This window comes from Pyrus communis, chromosome 15 (assembly GCF_041283825.1).
Source record: "Pyrus communis isolate YQ-2024b chromosome 15, ASM4128382v1, whole genome shotgun sequence".
Classification (NCBI taxonomy): domain Eukaryota; kingdom Viridiplantae; phylum Streptophyta; class Magnoliopsida; order Rosales; family Rosaceae; genus Pyrus; species Pyrus communis.
In genome coordinates this window covers 2,093,998-2,120,252 of record NC_142579.1, presented here as the reverse complement: position 1 = coordinate 2,120,252, position 26,255 = coordinate 2,093,998, and the positions used below count along the sequence as shown (strand labels likewise).

The 26,255-nt window shown below is 36.8% G+C and overlaps 2 protein-coding genes across 8 annotated transcripts; one reads left to right on the top strand and one right to left on the bottom strand.

Annotated features, from left to right (window-relative positions):
- Window positions 1-2,185: 2,185 nt before the first annotated feature.
- Window positions 2,186-20,009, top strand: ESP (separase). Of its 4 annotated transcripts, XR_015957349.1 has the most exons (28): window positions 2,191-2,897; window positions 3,103-3,280; window positions 3,365-3,469; window positions 4,956-5,090; window positions 5,195-5,649; window positions 5,821-5,929; window positions 6,073-6,198; window positions 8,108-8,401; window positions 8,563-8,679; window positions 8,806-9,027; window positions 9,149-9,259; window positions 9,401-9,547; window positions 9,660-10,028; window positions 10,108-10,197; window positions 10,358-10,618; window positions 10,718-10,841; window positions 10,964-11,788; window positions 12,614-12,851; window positions 13,889-13,991; window positions 15,245-15,442; window positions 15,875-15,930; window positions 16,009-16,238; window positions 16,337-16,574; window positions 16,849-17,257; window positions 17,925-18,200; window positions 18,395-18,482; window positions 18,655-19,275; window positions 19,628-20,009. XR_015957349.1 is itself a non-coding variant. In XM_088686928.1 (27 exons), exons 1-27 carry the CDS (start codon window positions 2,257-2,259, stop codon window positions 19,164-19,166), a joined length of 6,651 nt encoding a protein of 2,216 aa, XP_088543054.1. In that variant the 5' UTR covers window positions 2,186-2,256; the 3' UTR covers window positions 19,167-19,546. The 4 variants fall into 4 exon arrangements, 3 of the variants coding, with proteins under 3 accessions (XP_088543054.1, XP_068323045.2, XP_088543055.1); XM_088686928.1 differs by lacking the exon at window positions 19,628-20,009 and having other exon boundaries at window positions 2,186-2,897; window positions 5,827-5,929; window positions 18,655-19,546; XM_068466944.2 differs by lacking the exon at window positions 19,628-20,009 and having other exon boundaries at window positions 18,655-19,546.
- A 161-nt stretch (window positions 20,010-20,170) lies between these two features.
- Window positions 20,171-24,016, bottom strand: LOC137735094 (zinc finger/BTB domain protein, putative (DUF1644)). 4 transcript variants are annotated; one of them, XM_088686927.1, is made up of 4 exons: window positions 23,600-24,016; window positions 23,049-23,096; window positions 22,740-22,864; window positions 20,171-21,540 (listed from the first exon to the last, which is right to left on the bottom strand). In XM_088686927.1, the coding sequence occupies exon 4, from the start codon at window positions 21,525-21,527 to the stop codon at window positions 20,433-20,435; it is 1,095 nt and encodes a 364-aa protein (XP_088543053.1). In that variant the 5' UTR covers window positions 21,528-21,540; window positions 22,740-22,864; window positions 23,049-23,096; window positions 23,600-24,016; the 3' UTR covers window positions 20,171-20,432. The 4 variants fall into 4 exon arrangements, with proteins under 4 accessions (XP_088543053.1, XP_068330574.2, XP_068330580.2 ...); XM_068474473.2 differs by lacking the exon at window positions 22,740-22,864; XM_068474479.2 differs by lacking the exons at window positions 23,049-23,096; window positions 23,600-24,016 and having other exon boundaries at window positions 22,740-23,041.
- Window positions 24,017-26,255: the final 2,239 nt, after the last annotated feature.

Sequence of the window (26,255 nt, the reverse complement as noted above, 5' to 3'; positions counted from 1 at the left end):
TTATGCGTCCCATGCTTAAATTTCTCAAAACTCTAATACAGCCCATGCTTTGAAAAGTAGTTTGTAAACTACATTTTACTACCTCAACCTCAATTTTAGGTCGCATAACAAATTTATAGATTTATGTTATGATGACTAAACGATGATTGTGCAAAAACGTGACATTATGACTCACAAAATTAAAATGTTTTTTTTTTTTTGCAAAGTAACAAAAAAAAAAAAAATTAAAAAAGTCAAAAACTTTTTGCGAAAATTAGGTTTCTGTGTGCAGGTGGCAGGCTGACAGAATATGCTATTTTTAAGTTTTTGAAAAATTTTATTTTGGCGGGAACTTATTTCAAAATCTCCTTTAACCACCTTCTACACCTTGCGGGACCCACAATCCTACGTTTATGCATCATCTTGTCAAATTCCACGTCAAGTTTTAACGGAGTTCATGATGCTAGGCTAATAGAAATATGAATTTGAGATCAAAACGTAATTTTAGATAATGAAAGTGAGATAAAAAAAAATTAAAGGTAAAAAAGTGCAAATTTCATGATACTTGAGAATTAGCAAGTAAAGATCTTGCCATGTCATCAGTTAACAAAAAAGTTAACGACTAGGCTAAGGGCTGGTTTGGTATTGCTGTGTTTTGAAAAAAAATTGCTTCTACTGTGTTGTTAGAATAAGTAGCTGTGAAATAAAGCAGCAGAGTATTTGGTAAACTTTTTTTATAAAAGTGCTTTTGGAAAAAAAAAAATAATAATAATATTATAGTGTTTGGTAAACTTTTATGTAAAACAGTTGTGACTGTGTGAAATAACCAAAAAATGTATAATGTTAGATGTGCCATTAATTTAATTTTCTTTAAGTCTTCCCCCTTTATTTTCTCCATTTGCATTGAGAAGTCTCTCCCACTACCCCACTACTAAACCAGACTTTCCAAAAACCAAAAACATCTCTCTAGAAGTCTCCCTCACAACCCCAATTTTCTCAGTTTTTATTTTTTTTTGCTCCGTCTTCTTCTGTTTTATTTTATGCTCCGTTCCTCAATCTCTCCCACCTATCATCTGATTTGCAGTACATACATGGTCTAGTTGCTCGAGGAGTTCATTATATACATTGGGCAAGGCCAACGCTCCAGGATGCTGATTTCTTTCTTCTTCCGAGACTAATCATTTTTTCTTTTTGAACTTGTGTAGTGTGAATTTGATCATATGAAGTAGTTTCTTGTATTTAATTTTGGGTATTTGGAATAATTGAGTTTTGGTGTCCGTCTAAGCAATATGGGCTCTCATAATTTGCAGAAATATGAAGATCAGTCACCTATAAGTGGTGCAACCTGGGAAATTTGGCAAATTTGCGATGCCAAAACCGAATCTGGTCCTCGCTGGAAAAGATGGTGGTATTTCTCAGTACGATTTTGTCGGCATGGGAGTGAGAGAAGACAGACAAGAGATGGGAGGAAGGATAGAGGCAAAAACAACGTCCTAGGGTATGGAATCCAAGGTCAATAACGGTGATTGTTGAAGCTGGGAGTGAATGGCGTTGTGGCGGGATCGGCGAGGACGACCTTCCAATTGAAGTCGGCGACGTTTTCCAATTGGTCTTATGTGTAATTATTTAATTGTTTAAGGTCATTTTGGTTGAAAGTTTCGTTAAAGGGCTCATCGCTTCTTGCAAATTAGGTTTGAGCAGAAGCAGTGGAAGCAAAAAAAGTCAATTTTTTAAAGGTAGCTTTTGCTGCTTTGAAATTTCAATTTTTTTTCGTCCAAAACTGTGAAAAAAAACTGAAGTTGAATGTTTACCAAACACAAAAAAACTGGCTTTTTTGGATACCCGTTTTAAAAAAAAAAACTCATCATATCAAACCAGTACTAATACAAGTATCAAAATGGCAAAAGAATCAAATTTTAAGTATAAAAGTTATAAGAAGAAAACTAAAAGTAGTAAGTGCACCAAACTTGGAAAAGCAAAAGGTGTAGGAATATCTTTCCTCCTAGTCCCATCCCCTTTCCATCATTCTTCACATATTATTTTTTGTCTTATTATTTCTATAAAAAAATTAATACAAAATGTTGATATGACTTAACCGTAATCGTTAAAAAAGAAGACGAATGAGAGATAGATTAGGAGGGGAGAATTCTCCTTGAAAGTAAAATGGGAATTACAGCTCCATTTTCCTTTCTTTTTTAAATAAGCTCGAAAGGGAATGTCTTGGCGCGCCCTAGGCCCAGAAAAAGCCAGACATTTCTTACTCTCTCTCCACAGGCCATGGAGGAGACCGCCATCGTTTCAAAACTTGAAGCCTCCAACTCCGCCGGCCTTCATCCCCTCGTCGCCGCCTACCTTCAGCCCTTCACTGAACTCCAGAACCCCAAAAAAACAAAAAAACCAACCAAATCCCAAGACCACCAAACCCTCCTCCGCACGCTCGCCAAGAAATTCCTCCCCTTCCTCAACCGCTCGCTATCCCTTCTCCCCAAACGCCTCGCCGACCCCTCAAAGTTAGATGACAAATTTGCCCTAGAACTCTTCGATATTTACCGGCTCTGCCTCGACTGCCTGGCCGCCGTGTCCTCTGTGTTGTCCGCTTCACCGTACTCGTTTCACTACCCGAGGGTGAGGATGGTGAGTTGCCTCGTGTCATGTGGGCGGTACAAGGATGCGGAAAGTGAGGGGTTTAGGGTTTTGGAGAGCCTTAAGGCGATTGAATGTGGATCGAAGAAATCGGTGAAATCGGATCGGAGATTTGTGCCGGATGTGGAGAAGGGGGGTGGAGATAAAGATTTTGGGTCTTTGGTGGGTGAAATTGTGGTGACGCTTGTGAAATGTGCGGCCATGAGTCAGAGTAAGGACAGTGAGGTGTTTGAGCGGGTGCTTTGTTTGGCTGAGGAGGTCATGCCGTGGTTCCGGTGAGTGAGTCATCCGATTTTCGCTTTCCGTACAATATTGCTGTTAGTATTTTGAATTAAATGTTTCAAGTTGAAAAGCAGAACCCTGAACTTATCTGAAGCAGGCACAGTTTCACTGGCATTTCGAGCACTTAAACATTATTTGTGATTTTACAGCAATGATAAGTAGTTTACTGATTGGTGTACCTGATATGAAATGTCTTAGGGTATTAGATGCAAGCACATGTGAGAAGTTGCACAGGAATCTGGTTGCCTATCTGAGTAGGTGTACTCAATTTTTAGTTGGGGAGCTATCGGTGTTCAATGGGGATCTAGTGCAAAAGTTCTGCATTGTAACCATGACCGAGTATGCTAAGTCGCCAATGAAAGACACAATGTTCAAGGTAGCCTATGTTTGATTCTATAGTACGGATTTTATAAAAATTTGATGCACGTATCTAATCAGTCTTTTTCTTTTGTTCATACAGTTTGCCCGTACAATATGTTCATCTTTATTCTTGTTTCAAGAGGATACATTCACACTCACTCGCATCTTATTTTGCTTGTTGGACTCCCTTGTCCACGAATGTAAGGTAATGCAGATGGTTTTAAATGTGTATTTTAGGATTGAGGAATGTGATTTGACCAAGATGTCTATGCTCATAAATCGTCAGTGCCCATGTCAATGTTTAGTTTCCAGATATTCGTTTGAAGGCTGAGCCAGTTTGTATTAGACATTTTGACCTCTATTTCAACTAAATGGCAGAAATATGATCACATGCTTTTATTTGTATTCTTGAACTTTGGGATACCATATAATAACTAAGCTAAAGAAAGGTTTCCATATCTTCTGGGTTCAAAGTACTTTGGCCTTTTTGAAAATGTATGATGGCTTGGGAATTAGACATCAGATCATGCAGATTTTTTATTTGTTACATTTTTTTTTCGTTGTATGTACTTGGTATGATTTAGACCTCCGATTTGATTGCCTTTGTTTTCTTTTTTAAGACATATCATAATTGTTTTCTTAATTGTATTATTCTTTTGGCTCAACAATCGCATTACAATGGTATAGTTAGATAATTAATTTAGGGTAGGTTTTCCGCTTCACTTTTATCTGAGGAAAATGAAAAGGGAAAAATATCACAGTGATTATTGAAGACCACAAATATTATTTGACTCTTTGACAAAAAAATAGAGAAAAGAATATTATGTCTAATTGAATTGACTTTTATATTAATTGTTGTTTCTGCAAATAATGTAACAGTTTAGTTAATATTTATTAAAAAAATTGTTATTTGATCATAAAATAAACAAGTATCAAATTTTCGGTAGAAGTGAATGTACATGAGACTATCCTAATTAAAAAATCATTCTAATTAGTAGCATATAGGTCCTTTGTAAAAGGGTGGTGCCATCCACACACCCTCTGTTAATTTTTGCCCTTTGATCCTCTTCAATTCATTCAATTTGACGGCCGGGAATTTAGAGGAGTGTGGGAAAGGTAAAAAGGAGTGTTGGATAGCACCACCCTTGTAAAACCTTGGACTAGTCTGTGTGGTATTTAATCTGAATTATTTCATATTTTTAGTATACTAAAATTCTCATGCAATGTATGTTTTAATTTGTTACTATCCCTTAATAAATGAACACAACGTGCTATCTTTGGACCTTAATTTTGGTGAAGAAATTATATGACAGGGTCTCTAACTAAAGTTCTTGTGTGGAGGAGAACTTAAGCTAGATTTTCCACTTGTTTATTGTTCATTTTCATCAATTTTCTTTGGACTAAGTACTTTTTATTGTCTTTCTTATGAGAATTATACTGCAACATACAGTTGATTACCAATTCATATGCGTGGACTTTTAGTACTTTCCCTTGTTACTGAGTTACATCTTGATGGCAACTTTTTATTTATTTGAATTGTACCTCATAAACAAATGTTGCCTTGAACCTTATATACAATTTCTTTACTTTTGGAGGTGGTGCTATCTTCATATGAACTGTTTGGAGATAATTACTTATGGATTTATAACTTGAATTAGTCAGAATGATTGCATTTCTGTAAACTTTGGCAGGCTGAAGTGGAAAATACAGGAAAAGAGTTAGTTGAACTTATTGCTTATTGTGCCAAGAAATGTCAAAATACAAACACAAACCTTTGCGGTATTATTGGATCTCATTTAAATAAGTTAGCAGGTGATTTCCATCAGGTATCTTATTTATGTAGTTTGCTCATATAAATTTCACTAAACTGGCACTCATTGGCAGTGTTTGTATTTGTATGTTGTAATGAAAATACTACCTTTTTGTGCAGGCTGGAACACCTTTTCAGTTAATTCTGAGGGTTTATGCCACTGGATTGCACTTTGTTGATCGTAGTATGAAGTCAAAAGTTGGTCATTTTCAATCCTTTGAAGGTGCAATTAGAGTTTTGCTTGATGATGGGGACACAGTGAATCGCTTGTCCGGTTTGCTTGGTTCATTGAGAAGTTATTTCCAAATTGGCTGCAATGACGACTCTTTGTTATCCAATTCGCAATTGAGTTCGGACAGTGGGGACTCATTGATTCAAATGCAGAAGGATAGAAAGAACTATCTTCTGTCTTATTTTAATGCATTGAAATTCTTATGCCAGCCGCTCACAGAGTTTGTAAATTCAGGAAGGAAACAGATTATTACTAATAATGAAGCTGCTTCTGTTTCTACTGAAGTGTGCCATATCCAGGGTGCATTCCATCAGTTTTGTGACGTTTTTCTTTCTCTTAAAATGTGAGTCAATGATAAGGTTCAGTGTTTCGTTTCTTTGAGTACTATGAACACGTGAATGAAGTTGCTTGGTCTTTTAATCCACAATTTCTTCAGTCTTTTCCCTAACTACTGTCCTACAAGATTATAGTCAGTTGATGTTGCAAGATTTATCTGAAATATGCTTGTGCCTAGGTACAGATGTACATATGAGGTGGATAGAGATGGATTTGATGGAAACAGCACCCTTGATGTTGCTGTGGCTGCTTTTACCCTCTCCATCATAACAAAGCTGAACATTCAGGTTGTCATTCTTGTGATATAATGCTGAAATGGTCCCAGTTATTTGTTTTCTCATTAGTGAAATGTTTATTTCTTATGACTCTTGTACAGCACAATCTTTATCTGCGCAAACTAGGTAATTGGCTTGCCTTTTTCTTATTTCAGAAGAGTGTGCAAATACTTGAAAATGTCATCACCAGTGTTTGGATTCAACCTCATGGTCTAAAGCATCTGTATGTCTCTCTGTACAATATCGGGGTACATTTGTACCGGAACAAGGAGCTAAAAGAGGTATTCTTTTACAGAATGAATATTTATGACTGGATGGCATATGGTGTAGTATGAGAAGCATCATTTTCAGTCTAAAGTAATGTTGGTTTCTATTATATTCTACTTGTTATCTTTATTGTACTTGGCTCTGTAAGTGCTTTTATGGCTTGAATAAATTCTTGCCATGCATCCATTCTAAACATTGAACTATATCTTGTTTGAAGTTTCTTTTTCTCTTAACAACCATTTTATACAATTAGCTTTAGTAATTTAGTTTGATCTACATTTCATCAGAACTATTTTGTTTTAAGTTCCAAAGATGATTCCCGAGGCTTGGTTTGAGGTCCATATTAGATAGATTTGGTATTTTTTTCGTATATATTGCGTTTAGTTATTAAAATTTATAGGTAGTAGATTCGAGAGGGAAGAGGGGGTATTTACTTTCTCTTATTCTTGTTTGGATAGGTAGAAGAAAGACAGAAAGAAATGTTTAATTCAGGATATTTTTTCAAAAATCAAGCACAACACAAATTTCATTTTCTTTGCAAACCTCTCATCTTTTGTCTCCATTCCGCTCCAAATTTTATTGTTCAAATGAAAAAAATTCTCTGTATTTTTTTTCTCTCAATTTCTTTATCCAAAAACACCATGTATCAAGATAAAGAATATATCTGGAAATTGACACATTTATTTATGTTGTCTATATGCAGAAATGCTGGAACTATGGGCTTAATATTTAAATACTATCGAATATTTGAGGGGCACCTCTGTAGTTGTTTATGTGTAAAGAGCCATGATAATCCTTTAGAGTTAGATACATATATTACACTACTCGATTTGGGTATCACCATAGCAGTATTGTCATGCAAATGTTTTACCTCAAGTATCTAAAGATGTTTGCTCTGTTGTCAATGTATTAATCTGCTCCCTGTCCAATGTGTTTCACATATGTATATCCCTCAAATATGACCATTTGAGGGACGCTCTGTTGTCCCCACTCCTCATTGTAGTTTGATAGATCCAAAACATTTATCTTTAGTTCTCCAACCAAAGTTCATTTTTTGCAAGGATGAAAAGCCCCTCAAATAAAACAATGTCATGTATATATTTTTGTGTGTGGGTACATAACACACATTGTGGCTGAAAAAGGGAAAACGATATCTTGTCAGACAGTTTGGCATGTTATACAGTCAGACTGAATAACTTAAAAAATGAGAGCTTCTTAAAGGAGATGATATAGTGTAGCCACTTTGGTATAACTCAAAAGCAGTTGATAAGGTAATAACGAAAAGTGAGCAATTTTTCTCCATACCCTTTTTGAAAGTTCGATGCTAGGTGGATTTAATACCCATACAAGATGCGGTAGATCTTAAGAATAGGATCGCTTTGTGCTATAGTTTAAGCTTCTAGATGAATATGTGCATCTGCACTTTCATTTGAACTGGATAGAGTTCCAGACAAGGCACTGCTTTATTTCTTATTAACTGAACCTTTTATCCTTAGAAGTTAGCCATGACCCTTATAGACAATCCAGGCTCCTGCTATGTTTAAATATGTTTCACTCCTGACCTAATTTAACCAAATTCAAGGAAATTTTCTGTTGTTTTCTGATGTTTCTTTTTGTTCATGTAGTCACTTTGTACAGGATAGATACTCTTTTTCAATCTTATTGGATGGGGATGTAGCTGTTTGATTGTTCTGTGAATTGCTGTTGGATTTTGTAGTTGTATGTGGATCGTTTATTGGTGGAGGCTGGTTTTTAATTATTTAAGCTTAGTGTATATGTCGTCTACTATAATTTCTCTTTTCTTTTAATGAAATGTAGTTTCCTATGAAAAGATAAAACCACCTTATACCAAAAGCATTTTTGTACTTTACAATTCCTTGTTGAGGCCTTTCTTTTGCTTGACTTTGTAAAGTACCTCTGCAGGCATCACAGGCATTGAACTTATGTTGCAAGGCATCATGGACTCGTGTTATACGTCTTTGTGAGATGTTTGTACACAAACAAGAGGCGTCCGAGGTTGATCTGTCAGAAGATGCCATTTTAGATTTCTATAATGAGTGCTGTACGAGAAGTGCTTTTCTTTTGGACGTTCTTAATGAATTGCAGAGTTATGATGCGAAAAGAACTTTATTAGAGAGCCTTGAAAATTGGTCCATTGCTGCAAACTTGTTTGGGAGGCTGCCAGGTCCTATGGCTGTGGTGAAGCAGTGGGTTAAGGTATCATCTGGAATTTCCTTTACTTTTCGTATTGTGTTTACTTAACATCATCTAATCATCAAATGTCGACACAAAATCTCATTCTAATCATCTTATAATTATCTATTGTGTTCACTTAATATGCTGTATCTGGTATCTTACTTTTATTATGCCATATCTAGATGGAATGTAGACGTTACAAGGATGTGAATGTTGAAGATGATGCTCCAACCTTATACAGTTTGTTATTGTCTTATAAGAAAGTCCCAAAGAAGATAAACGAAACCGTTTTGGAACAGGTTGGAACATTTTGTATTTCTTTGCAGTTGGAGTTCATTATATATATATATATATATATCCCTAAGACTTTAGGTCGCACTTGTACTAACTTTTCTCACGTCTACATTTCTATCTTGAAATATCAGGAACTTCTTGCTTATGAGGGAATGACTGCTGTGAACCCTAAGTTTTGTCAGAAAATGCAAATGAAAATTATAGATTTCCTGCTGAAAGATGTGTATGTCACACCAAATAGTTGGTTACAAAAATCAAGAATTTTGTTGAAAAAGGGAAGGGCATTAAGGCTTTCTGGAAGCAATGGTCTGAAGGACTGTTTTCAGTGTTTATCGGATGCAATATGTTTACTTGTAAGTCAATTTAGATATTAGTTTATTTTTTGTTGTATTTCCGAATCTTAATGACTCGCCTTTAGCGGGTAACCCTTTGATTTTTGGGTTTCTGGCTGACATGAATAAGCTACTGTATCAGAGTGAGATGTATGATGAAACCTGTACCCATGAAATTTCTCCTTGCCATCAATTAGCTGTGGCATATTGCTTACGTGCACTTTCTACCCAGGAAGCTGAACCCAACTCAAAGGTGCTAAATCATGAAAGTTATTTACTAAGATTGAGTAATTACTGCTAAAAAGCTTTATATGCTGTTTCTATATGCTTAAGTGTCATTGAATTTACAATATTTCCAACTATTTGATTTGTGTTTGTTATGACTCATGAGCAGCGAGTGCTTGAAGATATCAGTGCTGCCATTAATCTATGGTTGGGCATTTCTACTCCTGATAATTGCTCTCCGGCTGACAAGTGCTCCATGTTGTCTGAAAATACTATGTTGCTACTTTACAATGTCATTGATTTGTTATCCATCAAGGTTTGTCCTCTGATGTTGTTGGTGCTGTAGGATCCACCTGAAAATATTATTTCTTTAGGACATGATTTTATTCTTAACAATGACAATGCTTTTGTTTCTTCATTATCTTCAGGGTTGCATGGACTTTCATAATGATATACATAAGCTTATGATTAGATTATTTAAATGGAGGAATGTCCCATTAGAGAAGTGCGTGGCCAGATTTTGGGAATGTAGGAGGATTAGCCATGCCCTTTGTGCCTCACCTGTAAATGAGACATTCATTATGAACTTATCGGATCATTGTGGTGAACTTTCAAAGTCTAATGCTTTTTGGATAGATTCTCTAAAGGATTCCAGACCATTACTATTAGTGTTCCAACATAGTTTCTCATTTCTGTTTCCAAACTTTTCTCGGGGCCCATGGAATCATCAAAGCTTGTTTCGATCAGATATCACAATTGATGAAGTTAAGGAAGCTGCTTTTGGACTTATATCACAGGTAAGTTTCTCTCAAGTTGCCATCATGAACTCTTATGCCTTAATGACACAATAAATACATTTTGGTACTCTTCTTCTAGGCTCCTGTATCGACTTGGTCTGCTTACATAGCTGGATATCTCTACTATGATTTATCGGAAAGACTTGTTTCAAATGGACGGTTAATTGAGGTAGTCTGCATTGGTTTATTTTACTTGATTTATTTTGGTTTGTTAAATGCTAACAAAGTATTTTGCACTGTTAATTACTAGATGTTGAGATGCTTTCATGGTTTAATCAAGGGGATTCCTGCATGATGATTTTGTATTCATATTTCTTAATATTCTGTAGGCTCTCTCATATGCAAAAGAAGCTCACAACTTACGTGCTAAACTATTTGGAGGGAAATTTATGTTCTCTTCTGAGCGACAGCCCAAAAAGTACAATGAAGGGGGTATTTGTCAGGAGTTAACATATAGCATTCATGATATGCATATGCAAAGATCAGTTGCTAGTGAAGTTTGGCTTTTTGATACTAGTTCATGTGACCTGGAAAGCTATTATCTGAGTCCATGGAATGCACTTCAATGTTATCTTGAGAGCACTCTTCAGGTTTTTCTTCCTCTTTCTGTCAATCTTGTCAAAGTTCAAGTCTGGACCTATCTTTTACTAACATTGGATTTGAATTTGGATCTCCCATATAACCTGCAGGTAGGGGTTATCCTTGAAATAATTGGTAAAGGAGCTGAGGCCGAAGGTTTTTTACAATTTGGAAAAGCTTTTTCCTGCTCACAGAGCTTGCCACTATTTACAATTGTTTTTTCTACTGTCTTGGGTATAACAACTCTTTTATTTCTTGTCCGTTGTCTCACAATTATTTCTTCCTTCGCCCCTGGTTTCAAAAGAAGCGGATTGTAATAACTTGCTAATTCACTGTTCAAATTTGAGTGTCTTTAGGAAAGCTTTACCACAAGCAGCAACTTTGGGATTTGGCGGAAAAGGAACTGCAAAGTGCCAAGCAATATTTTGGGGCTTGCAGCACAGATCTTTCTTGCATGAAATGCAGATTGTTGCTGGAAGCAACTGTTAATCAGAATCTTGGTGATTTATATCAAAGCATTTCTGAAAATACAAGAAGTACATCGTCAGATAAGTTGTCGCATGCTGAAAACCTGTACAAATCAGCCATTGCCATACTAAATCTTTCTGAGTGGAAAAATTCTGTTAGTTGTCCAGAAGAAGAGTGTGTTGAATGGACAATGCCTGGAAAAGCTAGTTTTAAAGACGTTGGATATTGTGTTAGCAGTATATATGCTGTTTCTGAAGAAAAACAGCGGGATAATAGAAAACCCACTAAGGAGGGCCTGAAAAGCAAGATGGATGCTAAAAAATGTAAAAAGACCAAAAATGCACCAAAACCGGTCGTGAAGAATCAGGTTTCAGTACCTGAGCACAATTTGAGGGTAACTCGGTCTAGATATCAATCTTCTCAGAACCAAAGCATAAGTGGAAATGGCATCGTCCAACTTGGTCCTTCAAAACATCTGCAAGGAAAAAGTGAGCATGATAGCCCTGATACTTTTAGCAAGAGGGAATTTCTTTTGGATTTAAAAAGCTGTGAGGTTGCTTTTGGGAGCAATGTAACTTGCATTTGCAACCAAATGAGGTGTTGGCAATGTCTTCCTATGGAAGTTATGGAATCTGGGTTAGTGACAGACTTAGTACATTTAAAATGGGAGTTTGTCCGCAGGCGTTTATCACTCAGGCTTCTCACAGGATTAGGTAGGGGGCAGCTCTACGTTATAATCTCTTACTTTCTATATCTGCATGCATGTTTGTCTATTGAATGAACTTCTGTTTGCACTGTAATAATTTCTCATTACACCCATCTTTTAATGAAAATTTTGTTACTATTTTAGCCTAAAGGAAAATTATTTAAAAAATTGATAGAGATTCAAGTCATGGCTCTTGCCTCATTTCCCAACACCAATGCCAGCTCATGTGTGTTGCCCTTTGGTAAGGCCAGCGCTGATGAGGCTGAGCATGGTGTCAGCACCAGTAGTGTGGGCCGAGGTGGTGATGGTGGTGGTCATGCTTATTGGAAAAAGGATGGACAATGCTTATTGTGTGCGTTTTTTGGAACTATGAAAGATGCTTTGAGTTTTGTCTCTAACCTCTTCCTTGTTTTAGGACTCTTTTTTATCATGTGGTTGTGGTGGTTTATGTAGCTGATCTTTGTGAAATGAGAAATGATCAGTACCATTTTACTTTATGTGTGATTAATTTTGATTTTGAGAGGTCAGACATAGCGCCATGGAAGAAACTGAAGTTCAGAGACTTTTAAGAGTGGATTCATCTGCATAAAATTGTCCTATCATTTTTAATGCTATCATTAGTATTATTAACAATTTTCTTAGCACTATAGTTTCTTGCTTTTGAATTGCCAAACGTGTCATGATTTCCATACATAGTTGTGTTCTTGCATTTTGTTTTGCAAGTTATGGCTAAAGTATGAGATCCAATGGACATGGAACTTTGTTTTGTGTTTTGCTTTAAAACTTTTTTGTTGCCGTAAAATATTTATTGATTAAATTTAGCAATTTTCAGGAAAATGCTTGGAGAGTCGTGGTCAAATTCACGAGACACATGAAATTATAGTGCAAACTGTATCAGTCTTGGTCAGCCGAAACCCATTTTGTCCTATTACCTCAACTGTTCCATTGACTTCCTTGCTTGATTTAATGGGAAAGGAGATCCCCGGGGATGTGTTCTGTGTTGAACGGGCAGAAGTACTGTTGAACATAAGTTGGTTGTCTTTGAAGAGTTACTGTTCTAAGGAAACCAGGTAATCTTAATAGTAAGTTCTTATGTATGTCTATGCATGCTTATTGCGTAAAAATGCCTTAATTTAGAATCAGGAGTATCACTGGCCACTTCCTTCTTAGTATAAAAGAGATGAGTAATGCCTTCAATTTTTTTTTCTTTTTGGGATAAGCTGCAATGGATTTATACAGTTTACCCATGCTCTTATGGGTACATGCAATTGCAGCAAACAATGTCGAAAAAGTTTAAAAATTGAAATTGTGTCACTTTCAGAGAAAATAAATCTGCTGGAAGTGCCCTGACCTGCAAGAAAACCTTTTCAGAGACAGTGAGAGAATTTCATGCAAGTTTTTTTCTCTCCCTCTCTCTAAAATTTAGAAGGAGTTAATAATTTGGAATGATAATCAGTTGCTTTATGTTTGGAGCCAAACAGTCACATTTTAGTTTTACTAGGAGAAGAAAGGCATCTTTGGAACACAAAAGCCCTTTTTCTAAAAAAGTAATAGAAAATCCCGAGTTGCCAGCTGAAAATTTGTCCCAGTAGCTTGAAAAGGGTATAAAATTTTATTTAAAGAACCAGGGTGACTAAGGATGGCATCCTAATTTTGCCTAATTGAAGAACAAAACTTGTTTGGTTGCTTCTCTTAACTGGCCCAAATGCTTTTAGAAACAAAGCCATGTGTATATGTTCGTCTAATAAGAATTTTAGGTTTTCCAGAATTAGTATCATGTGTCTAAATTCACTTTGTGCTACAGTGATATCTGTAAATGATTGATAATTTAGAAAAAGAGCAATCGTGTTGAGCATATTGTTTGTTTCTTATATGATGCTTTAGCGCTGGAAAACTGTCCTAAAAGCTAGCTTTGAATTATTTTTTTTTTGCCTTTACAGTTGAATATTGGCTTTAACTGACAAATGGATGCCAATGTAAAGACCTAAGAAAAAATTTCAGTTCCAAGGCAAATACCTAATGACAGATGCAAATGTTAACATGAGTGCATTGTTCAGATTTGTAATAGTGCTAATTGTTTTTCTCTCTCTTGATTTTCTTTCACCAGGAGTATGTGCTCTGATCTGCCTCATATTCAGCTACCAAAACTAGTGTCTTGGTTGATGCTAGCTTTTGTTCTCTGCCGCGACGTTCCTGTACTTTTCCAGAAGGTCAACTCTACCTTTCTTTTTTCTTTTATTTTGATTTTCTATTTATATTCTTTCATAGTCCTTTCATTGCATTGGCTGTAGTGTTTTCACTGATATATCATTCTCCATGTGTTTGTGAGTTGTTAATGGACTTTATTCTGATGTCAAGTGCATACGTCACACTATGATAGTAAGGAGCAAATCCTGAGCGTTTGTCTTTATGAACTACTATATCTCTTTTGTTTCATGACTCCTTTTTTTCCAAAAGAAAAATGAAATCATTTTTTTTAGGCTCAAGTAAAGCTAGCTTCTTTTGAAAGGCATGTTGCAACATTGTCGTACTGGGCGGAAAGTAACCCTGGTTTTATTTTAATGTTGCAGGGTCAACTCTTGTCAAATTGGATTACATAGTCTAACATAGTTGGGGATGTTTATGTATTGAAAAGGAAAACAATTTCTTGGCTGCTTCTGTAACATTTAGTGCTTTAAGTAACTTTAGCCTGAACTGTGGCTTCTTTGCATTTTGGTCAGTTGAGTGTTTTTGGCTTTGAATTCAAACCTCTGGTCCTGCGTGTAGTCTCATTACAAATGGTGGATGGTGACTCAAATGCCTAAAAAGTAATCTGGAACATCCTGTTAACCATAATTTCTACAGGAATTATTTTGAACTCGCAATCCAGTGTGTTCCATGTTTTTAAAAGGGAGGTCCATTTTATGATGGGATTGTATTACTGCATTGAGTCATGCAGTCCAAAAAGTTGGTTGACGGTTTGTAGAGGAATGCTATGGAGCCTTTGAAAGATTGATCTGTCCTGGGTTCATACTATATTGTGTTTGTTACAGAATATATAGATTTAAGAGGATCTTGTGGTATGCTTTTCTTCATTTAAAATATTTCCTATGGCTTTATGAGTAAGTTCAATTGTATTTATTGGATTCTGTAAACATGACAGGAGCTCAGATTGTTTTTTGTTGTCACTGCTACATCATTTAAGTTCACTAGTGTTCTTTTGTTTTGTTAAAATTTGAATATGGGTGGATGATCACGGCGTTGTAAGGTTAGCAGACTTATTTTGTAAGGAGTTTTAGTTCTTGGGTTTAGTTCCTTATCTGTGTAAAACTTAAATAATAACCGCATTTAATTTGGATGTTATGGATTTGAGTTTCTTCTATTACAAATCCAAGTGTCTTCCTATATTTTTTGTCGTTTTGCTTTTATTTGGTTTCTATAAAGTTGTCATTATTCAAGATGATTGACTTTTGGTGCTAAACAGGTTTCCAGATTGCTTGCAGCTATATTTGTGCTTTCTGCCTCAAGTGATCTTTTTTCTTTGTCATCTTCTTCTAAAACTCTCCGTGAAAACCATTGGGCTTCTTATTTCCATCAAGCTTCACTTGGCACTCATCTTAGTTGCCAATTTTTCACAAATATATCTGGGATATGTAATGTTCAGCACCTTGTAAACACTGAGGTATGTTTGCACACTTTGATTCTGTTTATTTAGTCTATTTAAGCAATAATCAAGCTACATACATAATAATGAATCTATATGAGAGATTTTAAACTTGGGGGCTTACATCAATTATTTGAATGTCTTAGCTCCCAAGATAAATGCAAATGGTATATTTTCTGGTTGCACACTCATTGTTCTGTTCTTGGGTAATTATGAACAAGTTTTGTCACCACTTGGATTGTTTAGTATTGAAATAAACCATCATTTGGACATTACCTCCCTACTGCTGTGAATGCATGTTGGAATTTGCTTTTAAGGCTCTCTAATCTTCATATTGTGTTCAGCTAATTAGCATTCCAGATTGTTGTAGTTGCATAGCAAACCCAATGTTTAATTCCTTTATTTAACACATACTAGTAAGTTAATGTTGTTAAAAATCCTTATTTTCAGGGTTCACATGTTCCTGGCTCAACTTGTTTGGGATCAGAAAAAAGGAATTTACTCAGGTTGTGTTTGTCACGTTACAAAATTGTTGGTGTCTGTTATTGAACCATTCTAACACGATTTGTTCGTATCTGATGCAGGCTTGCACCTGAGTCTATTCAAGAACTTGAAGGATTTGTAACACTGTTTTTTGCCGGCCTTCCTTGCACAACAATTATCTGTATAAGTTTGCTCGGAAGCCCTTATGCTAGTTTCCTACAGGAGCTGTTGTCCTTTCATACTTGTGTTCATGCATGGATTCTTGTATCACGCTTGAACTTGAAGAGTCAACCTATCATTATGCTTCTACCTGTGGATTCAGTATTAGAAGGTAAATTTTTAATGTTGGTAGGCATGAATTCAGAAGTTCATAGCATGTCTTGCACTGATCAACACTTGCAGTAATTTGTTTATGTTAAATTTCCACAGGAGACTCCTCTGATGATACAAGTTCTGGTTCTGTTAGTGTTTCTGAAGGAAAGGTTGGAAAGCGTTGGTGCTGCCCATGGGGTTCCACTGTGGTTGACAGGGTAGCTCCAGAATTTAGAATGATATTGGAGGAGAGTTATTTGTCTTCTTCAATCGAAGAAGAAGATACAAAAGAGAATAGGGCGTTATGGTGGATGTGGAGAAATAAGCTTGATCGTCGCCTCTGTAAATTGTTGAAGTAGGTTTCTCTTTCCTCTCTTTGTATGCAAACTTTCGTGTGCTTAATTGTGCGACTCATGAATGTCCACCAACCTATTTTATTTTTATTGGATTTTGTTGAGATAATGAGTTTAGATTTGGGTTTTCAATCTATATATTCTGTTAATGGCAGTATAATTTTTATGAAAACGAAATTCTGTACCTTGTTTAATGTTTTAACATTAGACATCAGTTTTCAATTTGGAGAACTGTGTATCACTTGGCGCTCATGGTGTTATGTCTTCATGCACCAGGAACTTAGAAGATTTATGGTTTGGTCCTTGGAAATATGTGCTTCTGGGAGAATCGTCAAACTGCAAGCAGCTGGACTTGGTACATAAGAAGCTGGCACGGGATTTGAAATCTAAGTGCAAAATGGACATAGATGAGAGTCTTCTGAGAGTCATTCTTGGGGGTTCCAAATATGCCTTTGAAGGAGGAGGTGCATATGTTTCACAGCTTTGTTTCAAGAAAGGTTGCTATATTGGTAAAGCTGGATGTTCCGAGGAAAATAATTGGTTGGCATCACCTAACGAATCTAATGGTTATCAGAAACTATCTGAATTGGCTTTCCAACTAATACAGGGAGCAGTGAATGAGCTTGAAGGGCTAGATACTGTAAATAGAGAGCCCATCATTCTAGTGCTGGACTTCGAGGTGCAGGTATTGTGCTTGGTTCCTCTGTTTTCTACTTATTTAGAGAGGTTTTTGCAAAGTTATGAGCCAAATGTTTTTCTTCTCTGAATATTATCTTTTAAATTGAGCAAAGCATGGATGGTCAACAAATTCTGTAGTTTTCTATAATGAAATAAGGGGGTGTCGGAACACCATGAAATTACTCAGAAGTATAAAAAGAGTTGTCAACCATTTTGATCAATATAATTCATTATATATTATGATTATCCTAGTCTTTCCCTCAATTTCCTACATAACTCTAGATGGTCATCAACCATTTTGGTCCAATTGTCGTTAACTTGTTAGTCATGCTAGGATTACAAAGGTTAGCCCCTAAACTATTTTGTGTCTCTTGAAAGTTTGTGCTGGATCATTGTATGTGTGGAGCATATAGTGTGTCATCTCATGAAACTGCTCTTGGTTGATTATTCATGCTTTTGTAATCCAAGGTCAATTCAAGACAAATTAGCTTGTTTTTTTGCTGCTTTCTTTTTTGCACAAGGCAGTATATGAAATTCAAGACAACTTTCTTGGTTTTCTTTTTGCTAAATAGGCAATTAGCAGCTTACACTTTTCTGTATAACACCTGATACCTTTCTATTTCTCCAATACACCTATCATCATTTAAATAAGCTGATTAAATGATGATTAACAGATGCTTCCTTGGGAGAATATACCGATACTAAGAAACCAGGAGGCTTATCGCATGCCTTCTGTTGGGAGCATCTTTGCAACGCTGGAGAAGAATTACCATCAAGATAAAGTTGCATGTAGTACTAAGAAACCAGGGGGCTTATCGCATGCCTTCTGTCAGGAGGCTTCATTCCCTTCGATTGATCCGTTGGATGCATTTTATCTCCTGAACCCAGGTGGTGATCTAGGTATCACACAAATCGAATTTGAGAAGTGGTTCAGAGATCAAAATTTGGAGGTAATATCCTGGTTTCTGTTTTTCTCTTTCCTACTATCGCATAGACGTCTGTGTTCTATAATTGGGGAATTCTGAAACATTCCTCACCACTGTCTGAAATTAGATTCATGAGGATGTGGCATATTTTATATATACATATAAACACAAATCTATATGTTTCCGTAAGTAACCTTTCATTTAAATACCCTGCACAGGGGAAGGCCGGATGTGCACCCCCTGCTGAAGAATTGGCAGAAGCCTTGAAAAGCCATGACCTCTTTATATATATCGGCCACGGAAGTGGTACGTTTGATTATAATTATACTTTATTATTTACGTTGTTTGTATATATCGGCCATGGAAGTGGTACGTATGATTATAAGTATACTTTATCATTCTGGTTTTTTTATATTTGGCATAAAAAGTTTTTAAAACATCAAACCGAACATTTGTGTCTGTATGTCTTGTGGTACAGGGGTGAACTATATTCCCATGCATCAGATTCAGAGTCTGGAAAATTGTGCTGCTACTCTTTTGATGGGATGTAGTAGTGGTTCTCTGACACTGAATGGTTGTTATGTTCCACACGGTCCCGCACTATCTTATCTGCTGGCTGGTTCTCCTGTCATTATTGGAAATTTATGGGAAGTGACAGACAAGGACATCAACCGATTTGCAAAGGCCATGCTTGATGGTTGGCTAAAAGAAAGATCGAGTTCCTCTGAGGGTTGTGCCGAATGCAGAGTAGCAGAAGAATTTGAGGCATTGAGCATTAGGGGCCGTCAAGGTATTGCCAAGAAGAAAGTCTCGAGGAAGAAATTGCCTGAAGCTTGTGAAAGTGATCCAATGATGATTTCTTGTGATCATAGGCCGAAGATTGGATCATTCGCGAGTCAAGCTCGTGAAGCCTGCAGTCTTCCTTTCTTAATTGGAGCATCACCAGTATGTTATGGTGTTCCTACGGGCATAAGGAGAAAAGATTTGTAGCACCATATCGTGTGGAAAATGGCATGCTCTCCAAGTTCATCAATGATGCGGGCTTTAAGTTAACTTAAAGTCTCCGATTTTAGCACCAATTATAGGCTGGAAACTTAAGGTGTGTGTTCTAACAAGAATCAACAAACAAGTTGTCTAGTATACATGTCAATACGAACTAATTTCCTTCTTTTCCCTACATTCGATTACATGTATTTTGGCCTATTTTTTTGTTGCGCCATTTATAGCACAGTTCAGAAATGCTGGAATTCGGACGTAGTTTTTCGTTTTAGCGGCATTTGCCGTGCTGTTGAACTATTAGAACGCTGGTAGAGAAATGACAAATCTGTACATGATTTTCCTTTCTTATGTTCAGCTGAGAATTTTTCCTATTTCCACTTTGTTGAATAAAACCTTCCATATAATTTGAAGGACGGGTAGCGATTTTGATAACGGAGTTGATTTGTTTGCAGTCTTCGGATTCCGACTTCTCAAGCTCACAACGAAGAAGAAGAATCTGAATTTGGGTTTTAGAAGACCCAAAAGACAGTCCCGCTGAGTTGAGTTGCGTTTTAGTTCTTGGATTTTAAGGTCGAAATTCTTTTTCGATAGAGTTGCTGTGTATCCTCTCTCAAGTATCAGACTTAAAACTTGGCCGAGTTTGTCGGCCCTTGAGATAATTTCGCCTTATAAGTCACACAATAGGTCTAAATTAGCTTTCAAACTAATATTAAATCCTTCTCTTCATTCATGTAAGTCGAATTTGAGATCGGGATATCGGTACACCGATTTTTTGTCGGCCCTTGAAATCATCCTCCTCATCTAGATAAGTCGAATTTTACAAGATTATTGGTAGACATGATATTTGAGAAAAAATTTAAAAGATAAAGACGGTTGGATCATTGAAATACATTACAATGTTTACACAACGTAATAATGAATCCTAACCCTTTTTAAAATGATTAAGTAAATCAAATTGCAAACAAGAAGCGTAACCAGAATGATTAGAGTGGAAATGAAAGAATAAAGAAGTTTATTCATACATTGAGGAAGGTAAAAGGTCAAAGGTGAATGGTAAAATTACATTCATACATTGAGGAAGGAATAAGGTAAAAATACATGTTGAAAATATATTACACAACAGAGGGAAAAGGCCCCACGCCTTTCAAGTGAGAAATAAATCCAATGCAAATGCGAGAAAGTTAAAATCCTAACTTCCTTTTATTTGTTTTTGTGCAATCACTCCTAAAATTTGTGTGTCTAAACAAGTGTTCCTACTTATCTTTCATCACTATTTCCTTCTCTACGCGCACCTCTCCTCCCAGAACGTCCCAACAACACCCTCCCATGACGCCGAAGGCGGCTCACCAACGACATACCACCACCGTCATCGTCACCATCACTTTCATTCTCTTCATCTTGATCAGAGGAATCTAAACCTCCAATAGGAGTTGTGTGCCTGATGCCAGCAGCACTGCCATCCGCTGAGTGGTGGAAGGCCCTCTCTGTCTGCCGTAGACGTCTTGTCAGGTCAGTGCCTGGTGGCCCAAATGCATGTAATAGGAAAAAGACGTTCACCAGATTGCCATCGAATCCCAGCCCGAACCCCCCATTTCTTTCGGGAGCATCTGCATCAAAGCCACCATCCTCTTCGTCTGTATCCAAACCATAATTATTTCTTTCTATTACATAATCTCCAAAAACCATTGCCCCTGGCATGGTAGACTGGATTGTGCTCATCAGATCGTTCGTCTCACGCTCATGCTCAAGACTTCTCCATTTCTGTTCGAGGTCTGGATCCACTTCTCGTGGCCGCGCGGAGGGGTGTTCTTCCTTCACATGCCTCCTAAGCTCCTTGTAATTTCCGACAAATGAGCAATTTTCTTGCATGCAGCTTCTCCTTTTTGTATTTAGATAATCTCGTGCTGGTTCAAGAACAGTCCAGCCCTTCACCTGGCCCCTACAGAGGGGGCATGCAAGCTCTGTGACTTCACACTTGTGTACTGGCCATCCAGCATCTGGTACCGCAGTTGGATTGTTGTTGGAGCCAAGCAATGGTTGTCCATGATCAGCTGACCCCATTTTAGTATAAGCTTTCTTGTACTGGCCAAGACAGTTGGAATGCCGAAAACTAGTTCCACACATGTAGGGACGGCAACCTTTGTCATGAGAAGAACAAAGGAGAAGGACAGCATTGTGAGGATACTCCATGCACACAGAACATGTTGCATCCTCCCAGTCTTTTTTTTCCAAGTCTCTGCATTTCCTCGGGCACAGATCCTCCAATAGATCTTGATTGTTCTGCAATGGGTATGGAGTTGCTCTGTATCGTCGGGAAGCAATTCTGCGTCGTCCCCGGCTACCTTTTGCCATTTCTATGATTTACCTGCAAATCATATTGCAAAATTTATACCAGAACCATGATAGTCCAGATATACGCACATGGAACTTTAAAGTTCACCCTATTACTGCAGATGCCAATCCTGTGCTTCAATTGTCAAAGTCTCAAAGAATAACAATATATCAGAACCTTGAACTCGAAAAGAAGCCATAGTGCGCCTTTCAATCACCAATTTTTCAGATTAGGTCATCTCATAAAAACTCCTCACAAGCGGTTAAAAAGAACACACAAAAAGGAGTGATGACAAACTTTGCAACTTAAACTCTTATCCATGGTTTTAGAAAAGGGGAAAAAAGGAAAGAAAAAAATTCTCCTGTAAAATTATTAATTTTTAAATAGAAAAAAGGAAAGAGAATCCCCTGTCCTCATAGCACGCAACACATCCAACACCAAGCGGGAGAATCTTAAGACATCACTCTTTAAACCAGAAATGCATACATGCAATTTCCTCCAAGATTGCAATTCCAAATACGGATGTCTATCGATTTGCAAGGTGAAGCACAGGCATATCCATTCACAAGGGAAGAGGGTAAAAAAAAAACAAAGGCTGACTATGCCTAATACGTTCAAATAGGACAAAAAACAAAAAAGAAAGAGAAATAAGTGCCCTCTTCTGTCTTACCTGACTACATTCAGGGGACATGTGCCTTCATATAGTTCAAGAGATGTGACAGCAATGATTTAGGGCCATCTAGACCATCCAGAACAGTTGTTCCAATCATGAAATAAAACATATGCATCCTTGCTTGACAAATTTCAAAATCTTCTGGTTAAGGACGGTAGCCTCCTGACTCAAAAAGTTATACACTACTACGCTGCTCAACTTAATGCAGAATTCTGCAATCTAGCAAGACTAGAAATCCATATAGCAGACAGATTCACAGTTAATGCTTTAAAAAACAAAGAAAATTTCAGAAGCCATAAAATTTGCTAATCTTAAAAGCCATTGCAAGCAAGGTCTAAAATCATCCTACATTCTTCTGAACACCAGTCCTTTCTAGATCCCTGCTTGTGGTCTATATTCAAAGGACTACAGAACTAAAAGCAATGGGACGAAATAATTTAAATTGGGTTTTCCTAAATACAGTTGCAAAATGAATTGTCACAATTGAATTCTAAACTATGACTAAAAGCCTTGAATTTTTAGATCAACTATCAAACCCAATGAATAAAGAATAAAGTACCTCGAGATCAACTCTCAGATCATTGATATTGAAGGGGTCAAAACAGCCAGTGCTCAATTGATTCTTCAAGATAAAAAGACACACAATTGCATATACCCTAGTACGAATCTTGAATGATTGAACTACTGAAGTAAACAGAAATCACCGAAAACTACGTGATTAGTAGAGATGAAAATCTTGGGCAAAGCCAGAAACTGCTTGAATCTTGACTCCACGCAATCAAGCCAATTATACCCAGAAGCACATACATTTCATTCCAGCTAAAGATATAATCTTTGGTAATTGAAACTGAAAACCAGAAAGCCTCACCTGAGAGGCGGTCAGAGCAATTCTGGATCCGAGAGAAGTTAATGGCGTCTGAGATACAATCACAAGAGAAACAGAAACAAGTCAGAGATTTATACAGACAACGTGTTTATGGGAGTTAATATATTAATCAAATTACAACCAAAAGCCTGAACCAAGCACATGGAACCTCACCCTTTATCCATATGAGAGAGATCCACAAATATATTAATTAATATTCAAATTTAGTTAAAATTAGAATCTTTTGTAAAAAGCCAAAGATAAAATCATAGAAGTGAAAGTGAAAAATCTCAAATTTTGGTTAAAAATGAAAATTGTGGACTTTTGGTTGCTCAATTTTGCAAGCAAAGGATAACCCAGCTTTCAAAATTCAAAATTTCCAATTTTTAATTGGAAAAGTAAAAGAAAATGAAAACAGAAGAGAGGGAAAAATTACATAACTTATTGATTTTCCTTTCATTTCTCGGCAACCAAACAGACTCTCAAGCTCGAGAAATGAAGGAAGAAGAGAAAAACATCTGATAAGATAAATTGAAAAAGTATCGCAATCGCACCAGATATAGGTATATGCAACTATGCGATTGTTGAAACTTCAAAAGCGGTCAGAGTCGGAGCAAATTTGGAATTTGGATTTGGGGGAGAAGAAGGGAAATTAGGGTTCCAGAGGAGGCGGAGGAATCGAGGCAGAGGCTCAGAGCTAAGCGAATGAGTGATGGGCGGGGGCGGGAGGGAGCGAAATGAAATCACAAAAGCTTTGTTTGTGGCGAAGTTTCTTTCATTTTTAGAGAGAGAAACGAGGAGAGAGAAAGCTCCAAGCTTTTCGTCGATTTCGAGTCATTTCTACGCTACTCTCTGTGAAAACTGTATTGTATTCTCCTCTCTCTCTCTCTCTCTCCTCGCTCTCTTTCTCTCTCCTCTGATATGTGATCGGAGACGTGGGGGCAGCTGATTTAATTTTGAATCCACGCGCTGCTTGGGCGGCTGTCGAGCACGCTCAGTTTCACTGGTTTAACGCAGTCAGTCACGTTGTCACGTGCCGTCATGCTGTACTGTAAATACGTGTCCACGTTCTAAGATTCACGGTTTGTCAATTTCACGTGGCTATCAGCCCTTATGACGGAAATACAGATGGTACACCACGTGTTTTTATATAAGTATTGGAAAATTTTATTTTTTAAGTTATTAACTTTTTAACACACAAATCTTACCATTTGTATAATGACATGTGATATACCACTTCGTGTGCCGATCACACTGAAAAATCTCTCATATGAAACAATATGCATCTAACTATAATAATTAAATTTATAATATTACAAGATTCGTCTGGAAGCGTTTTTGAAATAACTGCAAATCTTTTTAAAACAAATATATTTTTGAATTTTAAAAGCACTTGAAGTAAAATGTGATTTGAAATGCATGATTGAAATTTCATAAAAATTTGATTTGACTTGCATATTCAAAATGTTTGTGAAATGTGGTTTGAAATGTTTGTGAAAAGTGATGGCTAGTAGAGGACATTAACCCATTGTCATATTTCGTTAAGCCGTTGTAAATTATGTTCCTTGGATTCTGAAGGTTTTTCTTAAATGGTCTGACGCCGGCTTCAGCTAGGGTTTCGTTGAGAGGTATGGTTCCTTGTTCTATATTGTATGCCGTTGAGTGCCCTGAAATCCATCTATATTATTTTGAATTCCATTGAGTGGGCCCGAATCTCTTTCACTTAGCGATTTTGTTGAGTGGTCTGGAATCCAGAGTAGTCCGAAATTGCATCCTTTGGGCAAATTGACACAAAAAAAAGTTATGATTTAAGAATCACTAAAGGTCACTCTTGATAAAGACTTAGGAAATATAAATTGTGAGAGAAATTCTTGTTTTTTTTTCTAATTTCAAAGGCTTGCTCACCTAAACATTAGAGCAACTCTAGCCCATGGAGATAGGTTGGTACAAAGTATGGAAAATAGGCTAGCACCATCAAAATCCACTCCAGCCGAGCCAAATAGGCTGGCACCTAGCCCAAGCCAACTTGTAGGTCGAGCCAAAACGTGCTGAGCAATGTCCCGGCCTATGTGACGTCACACTAGTGTCAGCGAGGCCCACTCCTTTTTTTTTGGGGGGGGGGGGGTTAGGTGCGTGTGGGCGCGCGTTCTTGACAAAAAATAGGCGGTGGGGCCCACCGGTGTAAGCGCAAATAATCTGAAGCTGGGATAAGCCACGTGGCACATCTTCGGCCACTGGATTTCCAACGGCTAATTTTCTGGATTGTTGGATTTCCAACGGTAAAATATTTTTGAAATTCAAACCCAATGGCTAGTGACGTGGCGCGTTCTGGGCCGTCCGATTCTTAGATCAACGGCCCACGATTTTCGGCCCAAAAATGTATATAAAAAAAGAAGAAAATGGTTAGAATTATGATCGTTGGCCACGTGTCCAAATCTGGACTGTTGGATTTCAATCTTTTTCAAATCCAACGGTCTAGATTAATAAACTTAATAAAAATTTTAAAAAGTATTAAAAATTGTTTAAAAATACAAAAAAAAAAAAAATATAAAACAAAAAATTATTAGATTTTTCTATAAAGACCTAACCATCATCTTCCACCTTACACCGCATTTCAATATTTTCAACATTTTCAACACTTTATCGGAAATCTATCCACAAAATAGTACTTTCGGATAATGACACGTGTCGTGACAAGATTGGTTAAAAATCCTATGCGAAATTAAAACTATTTTTTTATTATTTTATAAAAAATTTAATAATATTTTAATACGAATTAACTAGATTTTGTGTCAGTGCATTATTTAGAGATGAAGATGCATTTGATCAATTACTGTTCATTATGATCAATCTATTCATTTGAGTAGATTAAGGGCTGGTTTGGTATTGCTGTGCTTTGAAAAAAAATTGCTTCTGCTGTGTTGTGAGAATAAGCAGCTGTGAAATAAAGCAACAGAGTGTTTGGTAAACTTTTTTGTAAAAGTGCTTTTGAAAAAAAAAGCAGTATTAGAGTATTTGGTAAACTTTTATGTAAAACAGATGTGAAAAAAGCCGGTTTTTCAAAGCTAGGTTTTGCAGCTTCTTGTTTTTGGCTTTTTTTTCATCCAAAACTGTGAAAAAAAGCTGAAGCTGAGTGTTTACCAAACACAAAAACAGCTCCCAGCTTTTTTTGATAACAGTTTTTTTCAGAATCACCTCAGTATCAAACCA

What these genes read in the sequence shown, in the direction of transcription:
- ESP (XM_068466944.2), top strand. Translation starts at nt 2,257, where the DNA reads ATGGAGGAGACCGCCATCGTTTCAAAACTTGAAGCCTCCAACTCCGCC. An exon ending in TGAAAGACACAATGTTCAAG is followed by an intron (nt 3,281 to 3,364) that starts GTAGCCTATGTT and finishes TTGTTCATACAG; the next exon opens with TTTGCCCGTACAATATGTTC. An exon ending in CTTTTGGACTTATATCACAG is followed by an intron (nt 10,029 to 10,107) that starts GTAAGTTTCTCT and finishes CTCTTCTTCTAG; the next exon opens with GCTCCTGTATCGACTTGGTC.
- LOC137735094 (XM_088686927.1), bottom strand. Translation starts at nt 21,527, where the DNA reads ATGGCAAAAGGTAGCCGGGGACGACGCAGAATTGCTTCCCGACGATAC.